Here is a 22,434-nt window from a genome sequence, read left to right as displayed (position 1 = left end):
GTCAGGCTATCCCACAATACTCGAAGTGTGTTGTGTTATTTGTTTGTATTGGGAGTCAAGAGGGATGTCAGACTAAATACTAAATGTGAAGTTATAAGACAGACAGAGAGAGACAAGTCTAGGTAAAATGTGTTTCCTAAGAATAGACAAAAGTTTTCCGGAGTTCCTATGCTCCACCCCCCCCCCCCCCGCCCAACCCCCGTTTTTGCCATGCTTCCCCAGTGAATGTGGACAAAGAGAGAGAGAGAGAAGGGGAAAAAATTACATAATATTTAGGGGATTCATATTAATAATTTGTTGTGTTGGCCGTTGGGAAGGGCGGAGCTGGAAGAAAAAAGAAGGTTTGGCGGCTCCGCTCAATATAGTCTACGTCATTGCACAAAATTAGGAGAAGAAAACGAGGAAGACAAAGATAAAAAGAAGAAGAAAACGAAGGAGAAGAAGAAGAAGAAGAAGAAGAAGAAGAAGAAGAAGAGGAGAAAAAAATTATCGTTCAAACTGCTATGGAAAATGAGAACAGGAAGAAAAATACTTTAAACGTCAGTAAGCGACTGCTTTTCAAAATTTACTTTGAATCCTTTATTTTTTAAAACATCTGCATAACAAACAAATTTGAAAAGCACTACAATAATTTCTCCTACTTTGAATATTGTAGACAATTCATATCCGCCTTGTTATTTCTCAAACGAAGAAGCCATGAGAATATATACTCCTTTCTTTTATTTTGTTTCTCTCTTCCTTGACCTTGTCTCAAAAAGTATCCAATGTCATTTCTGTACTCCATTCTCCACTGCAGTCAATATCAATTTACTCTAGACCCTACAAATTATTTTCAGTTCAGTCGTTTCAAGTACGGAGCTGCTGACGATATACTAAACTTGTAATAATCTGCTGGCAGTTGCAATTACTACAACCGATGATAGTACCATGTCAAAGACACCGTGGGGAAGACAAACCTCGGATCTTGGTCCGAATTTTTCTAAAATGTAAACCGACGTGGGGCTTACCAATAATTGTTCAACCATCGGGTTTAAGAAGGGCGAAAGTCCGCAGTGTAAGTTTTCCTTAAACAAAAGTAAGTGATTTAAGACCCACTGTCGAGTTAACCTGAATTAGTAAAAAACTAAAAATACAGACCCATCATATCAGAGTTTACGACAAATGCTCTGGTGACAAAATAATTCTCTACCGACAAATGCTTCGGTCAGCATCGATTTCCTAACTTCAATCATGGTCCTTACCTTAACCCTAAACCTAGCCCCAACGTTAACCCTAACCTAAGTATAATATTTGGAGGAGGAAAAAGAAAAGAAAGAAAGAAATCAGAAGAAGAAGAAGAAGAAGGAGACAACAAAGATGGAGAAGAAGACGAAGAGCAATAAAAAGGACACTATACAATAAGGGAGCAATATTCCTTTATATTTGTGATTGTTTTGTTCTGAAGGTATTTGGGCTTCTAAAGAGGGGATGCCCCTCCCCTAAATCAGCCACTGCGTATGGGGTGTGGCAAAATCAAAGTGCCCGTATTCGTTTCTTGGGGTCAACGTCCCCAACGCATCTTCGACTTGGATGATACCTACCAGCAACAAAATAGCGCCCAGTATTAAGTTTATCTCTTGATCAAACACTTCCAAAGACCTAACCTTTCCACTTCATCTAAAGTTTCTGTTGGTAGACCGACTCATATTTTTGATTTCGACGCAGATTTTGCCACTTTGTGTTTCGAGATTCGAAAAGAAGGCAAGTATTTATTTGTTGGTATTTTTCAATAAGTATTCTTCCCAATCTGATACCTATAGTTAACCTAAATGCCTTAAAGCCATCACTAAACATTTGAAAATACTCGTTGAAAAATAAATTAACAAAAATACGGAAAGCAATAATAAAGTGATGTATGGCGACAACCAGGAATTCGTCTGTTAACATCGTAACCCCTTCTCTAGTAATATGTTATCAGCGTGTATTTTGTTCATCCCAATCAGCATTTTAAACTGTCTTGTTACAAAATGTGTCAACAAAACTAAATTGAAAATGTCCACATTATTTTCCTCTTCAGATTTATATCTCCGTCATGAAGTTTTTCTATGGCTACCTGATCCTGCTAGGCGTGGCGTCGCTGACATGCACCACCGCCCAGGATAGTATGAATTCTACATCTTATTTTTTTTATGGTAATAATCCAGTGACGAAACCGGGATTCTTAGAATAGGGGTATTGGGGGGGGGGGGGGGACAGAACAAATATCTGTCCAAAAATACATAGCAGTCCCCCCCCCCCCAAAAAAAAAAAAAAAAAAACAGGGGGGATGTGGGGGACACATCATATATAAATCGTTAGGGGGGGGTCTTTGCTTGATTAAGCGTCCAGACACAACCTCTATCCTATGAAAGTTGCAATATTTTTTTTCATCTTTCATTTAGATTCCTATTCTGAATCAGCATGTGATCACGGTCTCCTAAGAGCAAAACTCCTCTCATCCTATGCCAGTAAAGAAACTCTTCCATACTATGATCAGGCTAACCGAGTAACTATGGGAATGTCACTGATGAAGCTTCGAGGACTGGTTAGTACAAATACTTCTACTACTACTACTACTAATAATAATAATAATAATAATAATAATAATGATATTAATAATAATAATAATAATAACAAAATAATGTTAATAATAATAATGATTATAATAATAATAATAATAATAATAATAATAATGATAATAATAATAATAATAATAATAATAATAATAATAATAATAATAATAATAATAATAATGATAATAATAATAATAATTATTAAAAAAAAGCGCCAGGAGTGTAAAGTCTGACAGATGATGAGCGCTTTTCACGAACCCAATATTATTATTAATATTATTATTGTTGTTATTCTTCTTCTTATCATTATTATTATCAACAATCAAAATAATTACACTTATCGCGGAAGAGGTTTACGGTACACCATGTGTAAAGTCCTAGAAGGACTAAGGAAAGTGGATAGAAAATAGAAGTGAAATGGAAAGGCGAGAAAGTGGAGGTTGGAAGGAAGAGTATCTTTCGGAAGTGAGTATAGTCCTGAAAAGGACTGTAAACCAGAAAGTTGTAGACAGGATGAGAGGTTTGAGTAGAAGACTGGATTGAGTTGGAGAGTTGAGTAGATGAGAGAAGCTGGCTTGAATCGGCGAGTAGAGTTGCAGAGCAGGAGCAGTTCCATTTCACTTCTATTTTCTATCCACTTTCCTTAGTCCTTCTAGGACTTTACACATGGTGTACCGTAAACCTCTTCCGCGATTGTTCATACCACCATGCAAACCTTCAAACATCATCTAATTACACTTATAACAGTAATAATGACAAAAAGATATAATTAAATAATAATGATAATGATAGCAATTGTTTGGGGGCCCGGCCCCCCCACTCCGAGGTCGGACGGACCTCATGCGTGTTGCCAAAATGTCCGGTAAAGGGGTACTTTTCGTGCGACAAAGTCCGGCCCGAGAATAGTAAAAAAAGGGGTGTATTTGACTTTTACCCGGAGATTTCTTTAAAAAGGGGGTGTTTTTTCTTTTTTTTCTCTCATCTCTTTGGATTCCTGAGAAATTATTCCGAATTAAGGGGGGTACATTGAGCATTTTTCCGAATTTAGGGGGGTCTCCAAGGCAGGAAAAGCCCGCAAAAAGCCCGCGAAACGGGGGCTCGGAAATGTTGGCAGTCCTCAGATAGGGGGTGCTTTCAAAAAGAGGGAACGAGCATATGTGTACCCTAAATAACACTGAGTGGGGGGCCGGGTTTGGGGGGAGGGGGAGGGGACTGAGGGGTTGAAATTGCAAATCACTCCCCTCTGTAATTCATAACCACTGTTCAGACTGGCCAGATAGTAAAATAATTGGGAATTTAGAATGCTAGGAATTTATCAATATCAAATTTATCAATATCAATATTAAACATATTGCATATACAAATAAAAATAACTGAAATATACAACTGGTCCAAATTTTTGCCAATCTTTTTTTTTACAAAGCTAGTGATATATCAGAGAGAAATTGTTATAGAATATGAAATGACTACTGAGAAGAATTTAAAAAAAAACAGATACGATTGTCACACAAAGCATATCAATGTGTAACTTATATTGTGTGAAGTCTAAGCACTCAATTTGACCTTTATGACATACAACGAAGAGGTCATTTTAATGGACGCCATTGTCTGTTTTTAAAATTTAATCTATTTTTACTTTTTTTCTTGAAGGATTTATTCAAAGGAACCATTCAGATGAACGTACGGATGTATTTAGTAAGTGATATTATATAAAATAAAAAGTGAAATAAAAGAACTTCTTTTATACCGCGATAGTTGTGTTATATTGTCATTATTTAGGAATATTATTTTGTTTACTATCTCCCCCGTCATTCAATATTCAGAATCCGACAGTTTGTATATGCCAAGGTTCGATGTTTTTGAGAATCGTTCGTATATGACAAGGTATACCGCCACAAAAAAAAACGCTTTCGATTTTGTAAGTGTAAATGAATGTCAACTTTGCTCAATAAAATTCCTGCGAGTATTCAGTTAACTCTGTGTTATAAGATAAGAAATGTGAAGAGTAACTTAACGTCAAGTTAAAAATAAATTTAAAGGAGCTACACAAAGACAATTCACTAACAACTGAAAATTAGAACAAATTACATATGGATGGAAAGATTTTCTGTAAAAAAACACAAATAATTTGCTGAGAATTCATATAGATATCATGGAAAGGCGTAAAATGCAATTTTTCAAGACCCTTCTTAGACCCCCCCCCCCAAGCGCCCCGAACGTAAGCAAAACACACGAGCGTAGCGAGCTCTGAATAGTGACGTCACACACTGGACAAACAGTTCAGTGCCGTGTAGCAGTCTGCTACTCGCCAGCCGTGTCCCGTATGTGACGTCACAAATATTGACGCTCTATAAAGGACCGCTGATTAAGGCAGAAAATCTGGATCTCAAAACTAACATTTTTGAGAGTTGATTACTGCGGGCCCCAAACATATTTTGAAGAAAAGAGTTGTTGTATTTGATCAGCAAGGCTTCCCCTTCGCAATGATATGAGATTTGCATCAATTCAAAACACTTTTGATTCTTCGTGTGGCTACTTTAAAAAAAGTGAGTCAATTCATAAATCTGTCATCATCATCATTCCTAAGGTGTGTTTATCCAACATTTCGTTATTTTGAAATTTCGAAAAGAATTTTCGGTCAGGGGCTGTATTTCTTTCCGGTTAGGTATGGGGGAGGATTTAGCCTGATATTTTTCAAACATACCCCCCCCCCCTCCCCCATCCTCACACACACAAAGGATAGCATTCGAAATAATGGAGCATCTTGATTAAACAAGGAAGGAGAATAAAAGTTCAATAGCTCTGGGCCCCGGTGCATACAACTTATCGTTGATGGTAACTTCCATGAAAACCTTGATTTAATTGGCTGTTGAATGATGTTGCCATTGTATTTAATATTGATGGCAAAGTTACCATAAATGCTAAGCTGTATATGCAGGTTATTTGTGTACAAATTTAAGGGAGAGTGAGATGAGTGTTATGCAGGTAGAATTTCATGAAAATATACAAATGTAATTTATCTCTTCATATCAATATAATTATTTTGCTTTTACCATTGTCCTTTTTATTCTTTTTTGAAAGGATTGGAGTGACCCAAGGTTGGTATGGGATCCAGCCCAATGCGGAAACATCACCAAACTTCACTTGCTTCCCTCAGAAATCTGGGTGCCTGATATAACCCTCTACAACAGGTATTATCATAAGGATACAAGGGGGGGTGTTTCACAAAGATCCTAAGTTGAACTTATCTCTAAGTTGGACTTAAAAATTATGATAAGCCGTTAGCATGTATGAAAATATTTTGTAAAAGTTATTTTAAAAGGCATAAAATGTTGATTTAAATCATTCATATTTTCTATTATCAAGGAGATTTCATGTTCTTGATGAAGAATTTACAAATTGTCTAAAATAAGTCAATTTTTGCTCTTGAATATATTTTATTTTAAGGCTACAAATCGCTCTCCACAATTGTTGAGTCCAACTTAGAATTAAGTTCGACTTAGGATCTTTGTGAAACATCTCCCAGGGGGGATATACGGTACCTCATATTCGGGTAGCGAAGTGGTTTGTAAATAAATTTACGTTGTCACTATAATAATGGAATGAAAAGACTTGAAATATTATTGGCACTTTTGATAACTCTGTCTCTTTCTCGCCAGAATTAGAAGTGGGAAATTTGAATGTCGGGCAAGCGACATCAAAAAGAGCACTTTTTTGTCCAGGATTTGATGAAAAATTTCGCAACGACTCAGCCAGCCGCTGAATAAGCGGGGGGGGGGGGGGGGGGGGGGGGGGGGGGGGTAAGGTCACCTTGTATGGGTCACCCATTACTATATTTTTTATTTATTTTTTAAATTTAAATAAAAATTAGCGGGGGTTGACCCCACCCCCCCCCCCCCCCCCCCCCTGTGTACGCACCTGGTGTTAGGTAAGGAGTTGGGTCCAGGATTTTAAGCTAGCTATTCTGTTACTCTTACTGTTAAAAATGTAGCGTATTGTCTCCGAAGAAGGTGTCGTAAATATGTTTACGGTTGAGTTTGCACGTTACTATTATTTGCCGTTTCAAAAATATGATCGGGTGATGAATAATTCTAATACCATTTCATTTGTCGTTCAGAATGTCTTTGTCTGTCATTCAAGATCTTGTTTTCTTCCCATTCTAGTAACTCACCAAGTGTAAGCCTGATGAGTGGAGTTTCCGCTATTGTGTACGCTGATGGTAGTGTCCTCTATATCCCACCCATGCATCTTGAAGCAACATGTACGATGGATCTGACAGACTATCCCTACGATCAACACGTAAGACTACAATCATGATTTTACTCTTGATTGTGAGGTTTTAGATGTAATAATGGCTTCTTCATGTTCTTATGTATTCACGCTGGTCAGACCAGCAGAATCCGTCTATACTACTTACTTGAAGGAGTTCATCCCAGGGCCCTGTGCAAAACCAAGTGGCAGCGACCTCTCAAGAACAGCCTGGTTCAACCTCAATCGGATCAGGACTGGAGTCGGCCATACACAATATTTCCTGCATAAACTTGGAGCTAATCCATCGCTAAACTGTGCCTGTGGAAAGATCTAAACTATGGATCACGTCATCGATGCTTGTCCTATCTACAAATCCCCTCACGGTGTTTCTGGACAGTTGGTTAAATAAGGATCTTCCTATTTCGATGATGTACTCCTTGATATTCTTCGTACGAGCAAACGAACGATATATATTAAAAACGCTCAAATACGTCACGTCGTGGGGCATGTGGCGCTATTATATTAGGCCTACTAGTATTACTCTTGGACCTTGGTCATACCCGAGCTGTTGGTCCCATCTTCCGTGTGTCTTAATGCTCCTTTATAATCGTGTCACCACATTGTCGTATGTCCATGTGGACCTACGTCTCATTGGTGCTATGTCGCATTGGTCCTATGTCCATGTGGACCTTCGTCTCATTGGTGCTAAGTCTCATGGGTCCTACACCAAAATTGGTCCTATGTCCATATAACCTACGTTTCATTGGTGCTATGTCTCAATGGTCCTTCACCACATTGTCCTTATGTCCTTGTGGATCTTCGTCTCATTGGTGCTATGTCTGAATGGTCCTACACCACATTGTCCTTATGTCCCTGTGGACCTTCGTCTCATTGGTGCTATTTCTCAATGGTCCTACAACACATTGTCCTTATGTCCCTGTGGACCTTCGTCTCATTGGTGATATATCTCATTGGTCCTACATCACATTGTCCTTATGTCCCTGTGAACCTTCGTCTCATTGGTGCTATGTCTCAATGGTCCTACACCACATTGTCCTTATGTCCCTGTGGACCTTCGTCTCATTGGTGCTATGTCTCAATGGTCCTACACCACATTGTCCTTATGTCCCTGTGGATATGTCTCATTGGTGCTATGTCTCATTGGTCCTATGTCCATGTGGACCTACGTCTCATTGGTGCTACGTCTCACTGGTGCTATTTCTCAGTGGTCCTACGCCACATTGCCCTTATGTCCCTGTGGACCTTCGTCTCATTGGTGCTATGTCTTAATGGTCCTACGCCACATTGCCCTTATATATGTCCTTGTAAAGCAGATTCAGCTCTTACCCGGACTAGAAGGCATTCATGCACTAAATTTGTCATGGTATGTTATTAATATCTGTATTCAGGACCGTAAACAGGAAGATGATCTTTGTTGAGTTTCCAAATCCAATCCCACTGCGATTTCTTCGAAAATAATTATGATCGTCTACACTTTCTTTAGTGTGTGGTGGGCCTAAGACCACTGTCACATCGGATTAATAATAAACAGGTACTCACAGCCATTGTCTTAACGCCCCGCAAAGTAGCCAGAGTTCAAAATTATGTATCTCTTGTGATAAAGGTAAGGTTACAACAATCCAATCAACCAGTGATTCTACGTGAAACATTCCATAATAATTAGTGACTAAGTCATTTTCTACTTACTTTCTTTCAGAACTGCAGCCTGAAATGGGGATCATGGGCGTATGACGCATCTGAGATAACCTTATTAGACTCCATTGAGTTGTCAGAGCCAGATTTTTTAGAGCATCCGATTTGGGATATCATCGACAAAAATGCTGCAAAGCATACTCAGTCCTACAGTTGCTGCCCGGAAACCTTCGAAGATGTTACATTCTCTTGGATTGTCCGTCGAAGAGAGACCCACGGCCGTATCGCCTCCTCCGTGGTCACTGCATGGCTTATCCTCATCGTCTTCCTGATCAGTCCGTCGTCGGCCGGAGTACGGATCGTCTTCGCGGGTTCCGTCCTCATCGCCTTGGTGGTATTGTCGGCAGTACTCAGTGCAGAGGCCCCCGCCTACTCGACGACCAGACTTGGTCGGTTCCTCATCGTTGGGATGCTCATCCTTGCTTTCGTCAGCGTCGTCAATGGCCTCATCTTTCGCTTCTACCCCAAGGAGAAGCCAGGACAGCTCATTGTGAGGAAAACTTGTATATAAAACGATCGTTACTACTTTCAAAAAATCAACCCATAGCAATTTCAGTGGCATTTTACGTCACTCATTGAAATATGCAAACACTACGTTGACATATTCACGTAGTCCGAACATAATGTAGGACCTACAACGGGGAATTAAGTTTATTTTTCGAAGTAGTTGCGATCGTCTTATATTCAACTTGGACTTAAACACACTATTGTTATCCAATCATAAACAACGATTAAATACACAACAAGAGCAGCAACAAAAAAAAGACGGAAAAAAAAAAACAGTCAAAAAAAAAAAAAAAAAAAAAAAAAAAAGGCGCTAGAGCATTTAAGGAATTTCTGCATACCGGGTGCCCATTTACTTCCCTGGGCGGAGAGTGGCAAATGTAGATTAATGCTTTGCGAAAGGACATTATTGTTGTGACAGGGATTCGAACCCCGTACCTTGTGATTCATATTGGTATCATGTACTTATCATGCACTACAAAACCTCCACAGGGATCACCACCTTTCCACCAAACACCAAGAATCATTCACTCTCTTTTCCTCTGTTTCTCCCTTCGAATCAGGAAGGAGACGGTTCATCTCCACCACGGATTCTGCTCATCATCGACATCGGGCTTTCCTGAGTACTGCCATCATCCTGGGGATATCAACAGGCGCCCTCTTTGTCTAAACTTCAGCGTTTTGGCGTTGGCTAGCTGTACTATGTGTACAGTGGAACCCTGTGGCATATCGTGGGTGCAGCGATTGAGCGGACACTTACATCAGTTTATTTTTCGGGGGAGAGGGGAGGGGAGGGGAGGCATGTAAATGTGAGAGGGCCATAATGTGAGAGGAGTATCTCTCTCACTTCTCTTTTCATTCTTACTCATTTGATTGGGGCTGGGGTGGGGGCATGAGTCCCTACGGCCCTGTCGCTACGTTGTTGTATACCTCGTGGTATCTCGTTATAAGCAGATTGTATTTGTTTTTCTAATATCATCATTTAAATTATATTCATTCTCCTTTTCCTCTTTGTCTTCATATATTGCGGTGAGTGTTCCTCAGTTGTTGTAAAGTATTAGTATCTGGAGATTATTATTTAAGAAGAAGTTTTACATAAAGACATATGATTGTCATTACTTGAGAAGGCTAAACTACCCCTTTTATGGTGGTTGGTCCTTCGAACATTGTTAGACTCTTTAGCATTGCATTTAGAGTACCTTTATGTTTCTTTTTATATTTTAAACATCATAATTATAAATAATATAAATAATATATAAATATATAATAGAACCTTTACATATTGTCCGAAGTGAACTTTCTTCAAACAGATTAGAAATTTGTTGGAAATATTATATCACATTTTATCAATGGAGATGATAAATCAAAGTTTTACAAATTTCATTGTTTTCTGAAGGAATTCCATTTTTCTACGTAATGTGCAATTTGTATTTAGAACTCCATGCTTGTCGTCCATAATTCATGTTTAAGTTTTCTTTTATTCATTTATCAACTTTACAGTTTGAGGCATGATTCATGTTTTTCTTTTTCAGTTTTTAATAATATGGATCGAATGAATAAAAACAACCCTTTTGCCCACAGCAATGAGAATAAAGTGTGAACATTTTCATGTTTATTAAAGACAGTGTACCCACAGAATGTGATGCATTTAAAAATGTTCCTGGTAACGGACAACAAACAAAGGATTCATGGAATTCTTACAATACAAATGCTAATTATATAGATGCAGTATTATGAACCTCAAAGACCATAAGATTCGTATTCTACTATTTGAAATCAACCAGAAGCTGGAGACACAGGCATATTATGGACATTGTATAGATGATGATGATGATGATAATAATAATGGTGATAATGATACTTCTACTACTACTACTACTACTACTGCTACTACTAGTACTACTAAAGTACTACTACTAGTCTATAAATACTAATAATTTTACCACCCCTACTACTACTACTACTACTACTACTACTACTAGTCTACTACTTTTACTACTACTACTACTACTCTTAATACTACTTCTATCATTACTACTACTACTACTACTACTACTACTACTACTAGTCTACTACTATTACTACTACTACTACTACTCTTAATACTACTTCTATCATTACTACTACTACTACTACTACTACTACTACTACTACTAATAATAATAATAATAATAATAATAATAGTAATAATGATAATAATAATGATGATGATAATAATAATGATAACAATTAACATTAATAATCATTAAAATTATAATTACATTACAATTAATTATGATAATGACATTAATAACGAAAATATAATAATAATGATTTAAACAATAATAAATTTTTTTTTTTAAAGGCCTATATGTATATTTGTAAATATCATTGTAATAAACAGATGACGATAGAGACGGATAGAAATACGCATACTATAATTATTAAAATTACTAAAATTATTTCGTCATAAAAAGTAGAGAGATGAATCGTAGTCAGAGGGGAGGGGGGCACTTCATCAAACCCCTACACTCCTGAGAAGGGAGAAAAGGTCGAGGTGGATCTTGTGGGAGAGAACCCCTGTGCCAAACAAGTATTTTCCAGGATGTATAGAGTCTACTAGTCTACTAGAACTGAGAAAGAGAGAGACTAGGAGAGAGAAAGGGAAGAAAGAGAGGAAGGGAGGGAGGAAGAGAGAGAGAGATAGAGAGAGAGATATATATATACAGACAGACAGAGAGAGAGAGAGAAATGGAGAGGAGACGCTAACGCCTTCTCATGCCTCAATGGCTGGACCATAATCGCCACTAACCCTAAATGGTGCATTGTGAATCCTTTGGTAGTCCTACTCATTTATCATGCATACCACACCTGGGTCGAAAGAGACAAGTCTAGGTAAAATGTATTTCCCTAAGGATAGACAAAAGTTTTGAGTTCATATGCTCCACCCGCCCCCCCCCCCCCCCCCCCGCTTTTGCCATGCTTCCCCAATGAATGTGGACTATAAGGGAAAAAACTATTTCCATATAATTAGGGGATTCTTATTATTTTTTTGTTTGTGTTTGGGAGGGTGGGACTGGAAGGGGAAAAAAGGAAGTTTGGCGGCTCCGCCCTTTATAGTCTACGTCATTGCACACAATAAGGAGAAGAACACGAGGAAGAAAAAGATAAAAAGAAGAAGGAAAAAAAGGAGAAAAAGGAGAAGAAGAAAAAGGAGAAGAGGAAAACATATTATCGTTTAAACTGCTATGGAAAATGAGATGAGGAAGAAAAATACTTTAAACGTCAGTAAGCGACTGCTTTTCAAACTTTACTTTGAATCCTTTATTTAAAAAAAAAACACGTATAAAACAAACAAATTTGAAAAGCACTGCAATAATTTCTCCGATATTAAATATTGTAGACAGTTTATATCTGCCTTTTTATTTCTCAAACGAAAAAGCCATGAGAATATATACTCCTTTCTTTTATTTTGTTTCACTCTTCCTTGACTTTGTCTCAAAAAGTATCCAATGTCATTTCTGTACTCCATTTTACAAGGTAGTCAACATCAATTTACTCTAGACCATAACAATTATTTTCAGTTTAGTAGTTTCAAGTACGAAGCTGCTGATGATATACTAAACTTGTAATAATCTGCTGGCAGTTGCAATTACTACAACCGATGATAGAACCATGTCAAAGCCACCGCGGGGAAGGCAAACCTCGGATCTTGGTCCGTATTTTACTAAAATGTAAACTAACGCGGGGCTTACCAATTGTTCGACCATCGGGTTTAAACAAGGGAGAATAATCCGCAGTGCAAGTTTTCCTTAAAAATATAGGCGATTTTAGACCACGGTCGAGTTAACCTGAATTAGTATAAAATACAGACCATTGTAGTTGAAGATCTAGAATACAGACCCATCCAATCGGAGTTTACGATAAAATGCTCTGGCGACAAATGCTTTATCGACAAGATGCTTCGGTCAGCATCGATTACCTAACTTCAATCATGGATTAAACACTGTTCCTAATCCTAACCATAACCCTTAACCTAGCCCCAGCGTAATTAACCATAACCTAACTATAATATTTGGAGGGGAACAAAGAAAAGAAAAAGAAGAAGAAGAAGAAGAAGAAGAAGAAGAAGAAGAAGGAGGAAAAAGATGGAAAAGAAGAAGAAGAGCAATATCGTTGCCGCAACAATATTGTTGGATCATCCCTGCGGTTGGAAAGTAGGTCCCCCGCCCTCCTCCCTCCCCTCAATGTGAAGGTGGAAACATGATGAAAAAATGAAACTATTAATAAGGGAGCACTATTCTTTATATTTGTGGTTGTTTTGTTTTGAAGGTATTTCAATTGGGTTTCTAAATAGGGGACGCCCCTCCTCTGCGGAAAAATCAGAGTGCCCCTATTCGTTTATTGGGGTCCACGCCCCCAACGCATCTTCGACCTGGATTATACCTACCAGCAACAAAATAGCGCCCAGTATTAAGTTTATCTCTTAATCATACACTTCCAAAGACCTAACCTTCCCATTTTATCTAAAGCTTCTGTTGGTAGACCGACTCATGTTTTTGCTGTAGACGCAGATTTTGCCACTTTGTGTTTCGAGATTCGAAAAGAAGGCAAGTATTTATTTGTTGGTATTTTTCAATAAGTATTCTTCCCAATCTGATACCTATAGTTAACCTAAATGCCTTAAAGCCATCACCAAACATTTGAAGATACTCGTTGAAAAAAAATTAACAAAAATACAGAAAGCAATAATAAAGTGATGTATGGCGACAACCAGGAATTCCTCTGTTAACATCGTAACCCCTTCTCTAGTAAAATGTTATCAGCGTGTATTTTGTTCAGCCTAATCAGCATCTTAAACTGTCTTGTTACAAAATGTGTCAACAAAATTGATTTGAAAATTTCCACAATGTATTCCTCTTCAGATTAATATCTCCGTTATGAAGTTTTTCTATGGCTACCTGATCCTGCTAGGCGTGGCGTCGCTGACATGCACCACCGCCCAGGATAGTATGAATTCTACATCTTATTCTTATGGTAATAATCCAGTGACGAAACCACGTTTCTTAGAATGGGTATATTAGGGGGGGGGACAAAACAAATACCTGTCCAAAATACATAGCAGTTCCCCAAAAAAGGGGATGTGGGGGACACATCATATATAAATCGTTAGGGGGTGGTCTTTGCTTGATTAGGCGTCCAGACACAACCTCTATCCTATGAAAGTTGCAATATTTTGTCTTTTGTTCGTTTTTTTTTCTTCTTTTTCTTTTAGATTCCTATTCTGAATCAGAATGTGATCACGCTATCCTAAGAGCAGCAAACCTCCTCTCATCCTGGACCTATCCCTGTAACGGAATTCTTCCACACTATGATAAGGCTAACCAAGTAACTCTGGGAATGTCACTGACGAAGCTTCGAGGACTGGTTAGTACAATTACTAATAGAATAATAGTAATAATAATAATAATAATATTATTAATAATAATTATGCTAGTAATATTGATAATAAGACAATAATACTTCTAATGATTATAGTTATAATTATTAAATTAGTACTGATAACACTAAAAATAATAATAATAATAACGGTACTATTACTACTAATAATGCTAACAATAATAATAATTATAACAACAAGCGCCGGGAGTGTAAAGTCTGACAGATGATGAGCGATATACTGTACAAGTCCCTATTATTATTATTATTATTATTATTATTATTATTATTATTATTAACAATCACAATAATAACACTTATAACAATAATAATGACTACAAAATATAATCAAATAATAATGATAATGATATTTTTTGTTGGGGGGATGAGGGGTTGAAATTGCAAATCACTCCCCTCTGTAATTCATAACCACTGTTCAAGACTGGTCAGATAGTAAAATAATTGGGAATTTAGAATGCTAGGAATGTATAAATATCAAATTTATCAATATCAATATTAAACATATTGCATATACAAGTAGATAACTGAAATACACATCTGGTCCAAATTTTTGCTAATCTTTTTTTTACAAAGTTAGTGATATATCAGAGATAAATACTTATAGAATATGAAATGACTACTAAGAATTTTTTTTTTTAATAAATTAGATATAATTGTCACACAAAGCATATCAATGTGTAACTTACATTGTGTGAAGTCTAAGCACTCACTTTGACCCTCATGACATACAATAAAGAGGTCATTTTAATGTCTGTTTTTTTAATTTGATCTATTGTTACTTTTTTCTTAAAGGATTTATTCAAAGGAACAATTCAGATGAACGTATGGATGAATTTAGTAAGTGATATCATATAAAATAAAAAGTAAAATAAAAGTACTTCTTTTTATACCGCGATAGTTGTGTTATATTGTCATTATTTAGGCCTATTATTTGTTTACTATCTCCCCCGTCATTCAATGTTCAGAATCTGACCGTCCGTATATGACACGGTATACCTCCACACACAAAAAAATCCGCTTCTGAATTTTTAAGTGTTAAAGAATGTCAACTTTGCTCAATAAAATTCATGCGAGTATTCAGCTTACTTTGTGTTATACGATAAGAAATGAGAATAGTAACTTAACGTCATGATAAAAAATAAAATAAAAAGAAAATGAGTCAATTCATAAATCATCATCATCATTCCAAAGTTATTATCAGAATACTCAAGGTAGAATTTCTGTGTCAACTCTTCATTCTTTATCATGTCATCTCTTCTTTCATTCGAATCATTACCACCATCGCCATCATCATCATCATCATAATCATCATCTTCATCATCATCATCATCCTCATCTGCATCCTCATCTGCATCACCATCATCGAAATTTGTATTTTCAATTACCTATTCTGCTTAATAAATGTGTTAATAATTTTCATGAGTTTTTGTCTGGGGCTGTTGTAATATCAAGCAATCTGCTTACAATGACAGTCCTTCTTCCGCAAATAATTTATAATGTGTTATAATGTTTGAGGAAATTAAGTATTTGTGACAGTTTATCATTTCATTTTTGAAAATAACAGTTTATATATATATATATATATATATATATATATATATATATATATATATATATATATATATATATGTATTTGCTAATTTATTATTCATTGTCAGTAAAATACTTATTGTACATTCTATTTTTGTTATCGAAAAGCTGTAAACTTACATGAATGCAGAAGAAAATCAAATCAAATCAAATCAAATCAAAGGTGCGCTCATCCAACCATTCGTTAATTTGAAACTTCGAGAATAACCTTCGATCAGGGGCGGTATTTTTTTCTCGGTTAGGTATGGGGGACGATTTAGCCTGATATTTTTAACATATATACCCCCTCCCACCTCCCCCCCCCCCCCACACACACACATAAAAGGGAGAGCATTGGAAGTAATGGAGCATTTTGATTAAAAAAGGTAGGAGAATAAAAAAATTAGTTGATAGGTCTGCATGGGCCCGGTGCATAAAACAATAAAACAATAAAAGCGTTGATGGTAACTTCCATGAAAACCTTGATTCGATTGGCTGTTGAGTGATGTTGCCATGGTATTTAATATTGATGGCAAAGTTACCAAAAATGCTACGCTGTACATGCAACACGGCCCTGATCAGGTTAATTGATATTAAAAATCCAAGGGAGAGTGAGATGAGTGTTATGGAGGTAGAATTTCATGAAAATATACAAATGGAATTTATCACTTCATATCAATATAATTATTTTGCTTTTACCATTGTCCTTTTTATTCCTTTTTGAAAGGGTTGGAGTGACCCGAGGTTGGCATGGATAGCAGCCGAATGCGGAAATGCGAACATCACAAAACTTCACCTGCCTCCCTCAGAAATCTGGGTGCCTGATATAACACTCTTCAACAGGTATTGTCATTGGGATACTGGGGGCTGTTTCACAAAGATCCTAAGTTAAACTTATCTCTAAGTTGGACTTAAAAGGCATAAAATATTGATTCGAATCATTCATGTTTTCTATTATCAAGGAGATTTCATGTTCTTGATGTAGAATTTATAAAATGTCTAAAATAATTCAAATTTTGCTTTTGAATATATTTTATTTTAAGGCTACAAATGGCTCTCCATAATTTTGTAAGTCCAAGTTAGAGTTAAGTTCGACTTAGGATCTTTGTGAAACACCCCAGGGGGGATATACGGTACTTCGTATTCGGGTAGCGAAGTGGTTTATAAACAAATTTACGTTGTAACTTAAATAATGGAATAAAAAGACTTGAAATGTACTTTAATAACTCTGTCTCTTTCTCGCCAAAATTAGAAGTCGGAAATTTAAATGTCGGGCAAGCGACATCAAAAAGAGCACTTTTTTGTGTGTGTCCAGGATTTGATGACAAATTTCGCAACGACTCAGCCAGCCGCTGAATAAGAGGGGGGGGGGGTAAGGTAACCTTTTTAGGGTAACCCATTACTATAATTAAAAAAAAATATATATATATATATATATATATATATATTTGTTTTTATTTAGTAAAACAAATTGAAGGGGGGTCGACCCCCAACCCCCCCCCCCCCCCCCCCCCCCTGCGTACGCGCCTGGTGTTAGGTAAGACGTTGGGTCCAGGATTTTAAGCAAGCTTTAAAAAAAATGTTAAAAATGTAGCGTATTGTCACCCATTACTATGATTTAAAAAAAAATTATATATGTATTTTTTTGTATTTAATAAAACAAATTGAAGGGGGGTCGACCCCCAACCCCCCCCCCCCCCCCCCCCCCCCCTGCGTACACGCCTGGTGTTAGGTAAGGAGTTGGGTCCAGGATTTTAAGCTAGCTTTAAAAAAAATTGTAGCGTATTGTCTCCGAAGAAGGTGTCGTAAATATGTTTACGGTTGAGTTTGCACGTTACTATTATTTGCCGTTTCAAAAATGCGATCAGGTGATGAATAATTCTAATACCATTTCAATTGTCGTTCAGAATGTCTTTGTCTGTCATTCAAGATCTTGTTTTCTTCCCATTCTAGTAACTCACCGAGTGAAAGCCTGATGAGTGGAGTTTCCGCTATTGCGTACGCTGATGGTAGTGTCCTCTATATCCCACCCATGCATCTTGAAGCAACATGTACGATGGATCTGACAGACTATCCCTACGATCAACACGTAAGGCTAAAATCTTGATTTACTCTTGATTCGTACGTACGAACGAACATTATATTTTAAAAACGCTCATCTATACGTCATGTCGTGGCGCATGTGGCGCTTATATATTAAGCCTCCTAGTATTAATCTTGGACCTTGGTCATACCTGAGCTGTTGGTCACATCTTCCGTGTGTGTCTCATGCCCCTTTACAATCATGTCACCACATTGTCCTTATGTCCATGTGGACCTACGTCTCATTGGTGCTATGTCTCATCGGTCCTATATCACATTGTCCTTATGTCCTTTAGACCTACGTCTCATTTGTGCTATGTCTTATTGGTCCTATGTCCATGTGGACCTACGTCTCATTGGTGCTATGTCTCATTGGTCCTACACCACATTAGTCCTATGTCCCTGTGGACCTTCGTCTCATTGGTGCTATGTCTCAATGGTCTTACACCACATTGTCCTTATGTCCCTGTGGACCTTCGTCTCATTGGTGCTATGTCTCAATGGTCCTACACCACATTGTCCTTACGTCCCTGTGTACCTCCGTCTCATTGGTGCTATGTCACAATGGTCCTACACCACATTGTCCTTATGTCCCTGTGGACCTCCGTCTCATTGGTGCTATGTCACAATGGTCCCACACCACATTGTCCTTATGTCCCTGTGGACCTTCGTATCATTGGTGCTATATCTTATTGGTCCTACACCACATTGGTCCTATGTCCATGTGGACCTTCGTCTCATTGGTGCTATATCTCAATGGTCCTACACCACATTGTCCTTATGTCCCTGTGGACCTTCGTCTCATTGGTGCTATGTCTCAATGGTCCTACACCACATTGTCCTTATGTCCATGTGGACCTTCGTCTCATTGGCGCTTTGTCTCATTGGTCCTACACGACATTGTCCTTATGTCCATGTGGACCTAAGACCACTGTGGATTAATAATACACAGGTACTCACAGCCGTTGTCTTGACGCCCCGCAAAGTAGCCAGAGTTCGAAATTCTCTTATGATAAAGGTTACAAAAATAAAATCAGCCAGTGATTCTACGTGAAACATTAAATAATAATTAGTGAGTACTATGTCATTTTCTACTAACTATCTTTCAGAACTGCAGCCTGAAATGGGGATCATGGGCATATGACGCATCTTTGATAACCATAGACTCGTTATCAGACTCCATTGATTTGTCAGAGACATTCGATCATCCGATTTGGGATATCATCAACACAAAGGCTACAAAGCACACTGACTTCTACAGCTGCTGTCCGGGGGAAACCTTCGAGGATGTTACATTCTCGTTGGTTGTCCGTCGAAGAGAGACCCACGGCCGTATCGCCTCCTCCGTGGTCACGGCATGGCTTATCCTCATCGTCTTCCTGATCAGTCCGTCGTCGGCCGGAGTACGGATCGTCTTCGCGGGTTCCGTCCTCATCGCCTTGGTGGTACTGTCGGCAGCGCTCAGTGCAGAGGTCCCCGCCTACTCGACGACCAAACTTGGTCGGTTCCTCATCGTTGGGATGCTCATCCTCGCTCTTGTCAGCGTCGTCAATGGCCTCATCTATCGCTTTTACCCCAAGGAGAAGCCAGGACAGCTCATTGTGAGGAAAACTTGTATATAAAACGATCGCAACTACTTTTAAAAAAAAATGAACCTATAGCAATTTCAGTTGCCTTTTACGTCACCCATTGAAATGTGTAAACACTACGTTGACATAGTCACGTAGTCCGAACATAATATATGTAGGACCTACAACGGGGAATTGAGTTTATTTTTCGAAGTAGTTGCGATCGTCTTATATTCAACTTGGACTTAAAAACACTTTTGGTATCCAATCATAAACAACGATTGAATATACAACAAGAGCAGCAACCAAAACAACATCAAAGACGGAAACAAAGAAACAAACACATTTTAAAACAAATTAAGATACTTGATAACGATTATGACAATGATGAAAATAATGCCAATAATACTACTACTAATAATAATATAACAATAATAATAACATAATAGTAATGATAATAATATCAATGATAATGATAATAATGATAATAATATATAATACTAATGATAATGATAATAATGTTAATGATAATGATAATAATATGTGTATTAGTGTAGCCTCTTCAGTATCGATACTATTCTTTCAGAGGGCCGCCTGCAATCATTTTACTACCCCTGCGTTTGCCGAGGTACCATGATAAGGCGCTAGAGCATTTAAGGAGTTTCTTCCTACTGGGTGCCCATTTACTTCCCTGGGCGGAGAGTGGCAAATGTAGATTATTGCTTTGCGAAAAGACATTATTGTTGTGACAGGGATTCGAACTCCGTACCTTGTGATTCATATTGGTATCATGTACTTATCATGCACTACACCACAAAACCTCCACAGGGATCACCACCTTTCCACCAAACACCAAGAAACATTCAATCTCTTTTCCTCTGTTTCGCTTCTGTATTCAGGAAGGAGACGGTTCATCTCCACCACGGGTTCTGCTCATCATCGACATCGGGGCTTTCCTGAGTACTGCCATCATCCTGGGGATATCAACAGGCGCCCTCTTTGTCTAAACTTCAGCGTTGGCTAGCTGTACCATGTGTACAGTGGAACCCTGTGGCATATCGTGGGTGCAGCGATTGAGCGGGCACTGACATCATTTTATTTTTCGGGGGAGAGGGGAGGGGAGGCATGTAAATTTGAGAGGGCCATAATGTGAGAGGAGTTTCTCTCTCACTTCTCTTTTCATTCTTGCTCATTTGATTGGGACTGGGGGGGGGGGCATGAGTCCCTACGGCCCTGTCGCTACGTTGTTGTATACCTCGTGGTATCTCGTTATAAGCAGATTGTATTTGTTTTTCTAATATCATCTTTTAAATTATAATCATTCTCCTTCTCCTCTTTGTCTTCATATATTGCGGTGGGTGTTCCTCAGTTGTTGTACAGTATTAGTATCTGGAGATTATTATTTAAGAAGAAGTCATACATAAAGACATATGATTGTCATTACCTGAGAAGGCTAAACTACCCCTTTTATGGTGGTTGGTCCTTCGTACATTGTTAGAATCTTTAACATTGCATTTTGTTTCTTTTAATATCATAAACATCATAATTATTTCAGTACACATGTCAAATAAATAATAAAACCTTTACACATTGTCCGAAGTGAACTTTCTCCAAACCAGATGAGAAATTTGTTGGAAATATTATATTACATTTTGTCAATGGGGATGATAGATCAAAGTTTTACCAATTTCATTGTTTTCTGAAGGAATTCCATTTTCTATGTAATGTGCAATTTGTATATAGAACTCCATGCTTGTCGTCCATAATTCATGTTTAAGTTTTCTTTTATTCATTAATCAACTTTACAGTTTGAGGCATGATTCATGTTTTTCTTTTTCAGTTTTTAATAATATGGATCGAATGAATAAAAACAACCCTTTTGCCCACAACAATGAGAATAAAGTGTGAACATTTTCATGTTTATTAAAGACAGTGTACCCACAGAATGTGATGAATTTAAAAATGTTCCTGGTAACGGACAACAAACAAAGGATTCATGGAATTCTTACAATACAACTGCTAATTATATAGATGCAGTATTATGAACCTCAAAGACCATAAGATCCGTATTCTACTATTTGAAATCAACCAGAAGTTGGAGACACAGGCATATTATGGACATTGTATAGATGATGATGATGATGATAATAATAATGGTGATAATGATACTACTACTACTACTACTACTACTACTACTACTACTAGTACTGCTAAAGTACTACTACTAGTCTACTAATACTTTTACCACCCCTACTACTACTACTACTACTAGTAGTAGTCTACTACTATTACTACTACTAATACTACTTCTATCACTACTACTACTACTACTACTAATAATAATAATAATAGTAATAATGATAATAATAATGATGATGATAATAATAATGATAACAATTAACTATAATTATAATTACATTACAATTAATTATGATAATGACATTAATAACGAAAATATAATAATAATGATTTAAACAATAATATTTTTTTTTTTTAAATAGGCCTATATGTATATTCGTAAATATCATTGTAATAAACAGATGACGATAGAGACGGATAGAAATACGCATACTCTAAATAAAAATTACACAGTGAAATTATTTCGTCATAAACAGTAGAGAGGTGAATCATAGTTAGATGGGGGGCACTCCATCCACCCCTACACTCCTGAGAAGGGGGGAAAGGTCGACGTGGATCTTGTGGGAGAGAACCCCTGT

The 22,434-nt window shown here is 37.4% G+C and overlaps 2 protein-coding genes across 4 annotated transcripts; both read left to right on the top strand.

The window, feature by feature from the left end:
- Positions 1–1,670: 1,670 nt before the first annotated feature.
- On the top strand, positions 1,671–10,286 carry LOC753932 (neuronal acetylcholine receptor subunit alpha-6). Of its 2 annotated transcripts, none has more exons than XM_030986611.1 (8): positions 1,671–1,740; positions 2,057–2,141; positions 2,421–2,563; positions 4,242–4,286; positions 5,673–5,782; positions 6,755–6,890; positions 8,560–9,045; positions 9,623–10,286. In XM_030986611.1, exons 2-8 carry the CDS (start codon positions 2,072–2,074, stop codon positions 9,680–9,682), a joined length of 1,050 nt encoding a protein of 349 aa, XP_030842471.1. In that variant the 5' UTR covers positions 1,671–1,740; positions 2,057–2,071; the 3' UTR covers positions 9,683–10,286. The 2 variants fall into 2 exon arrangements, with proteins under 2 accessions (XP_030842471.1, XP_030842470.1); XM_030986610.1 differs by having other exon boundaries at positions 2,057–2,171.
- A 2,888-nt stretch (positions 10,287–13,174) lies between these two features.
- Positions 13,175–21,543, top strand: LOC115924471 (neuronal acetylcholine receptor subunit alpha-2-like). Of its 2 annotated transcripts, none has more exons than XM_030986607.1 (8): positions 13,175–13,648; positions 13,964–14,048; positions 14,314–14,465; positions 15,291–15,335; positions 16,795–16,910; positions 18,021–18,156; positions 19,259–19,750; positions 20,617–21,543. In XM_030986607.1, the coding sequence occupies exons 2-8, from the start codon at positions 13,979–13,981 to the stop codon at positions 20,722–20,724; spliced, it is 1,119 nt and encodes a 372-aa protein (XP_030842467.1). In that variant the 5' UTR covers positions 13,175–13,648; positions 13,964–13,978; the 3' UTR covers positions 20,725–21,543. The 2 variants fall into 2 exon arrangements, with proteins under 2 accessions (XP_030842467.1, XP_030842466.1); XM_030986606.1 differs by having other exon boundaries at positions 13,964–14,075.
- Positions 21,544–22,434: the final 891 nt, after the last annotated feature.

Source organism: Strongylocentrotus purpuratus, unplaced genomic scaffold, assembly GCF_000002235.5.
Source record: "Strongylocentrotus purpuratus isolate Spur 01 unplaced genomic scaffold, Spur_5.0 spur5_scaffold_16, whole genome shotgun sequence".
Classification (NCBI taxonomy): Eukaryota; Metazoa; Echinodermata; class Echinoidea; order Camarodonta; family Strongylocentrotidae; genus Strongylocentrotus; species Strongylocentrotus purpuratus.
The sequence above is the reverse complement of the archived record's forward strand: the minus strand, read 5'-3'. Positions and strand labels throughout refer to the sequence as shown.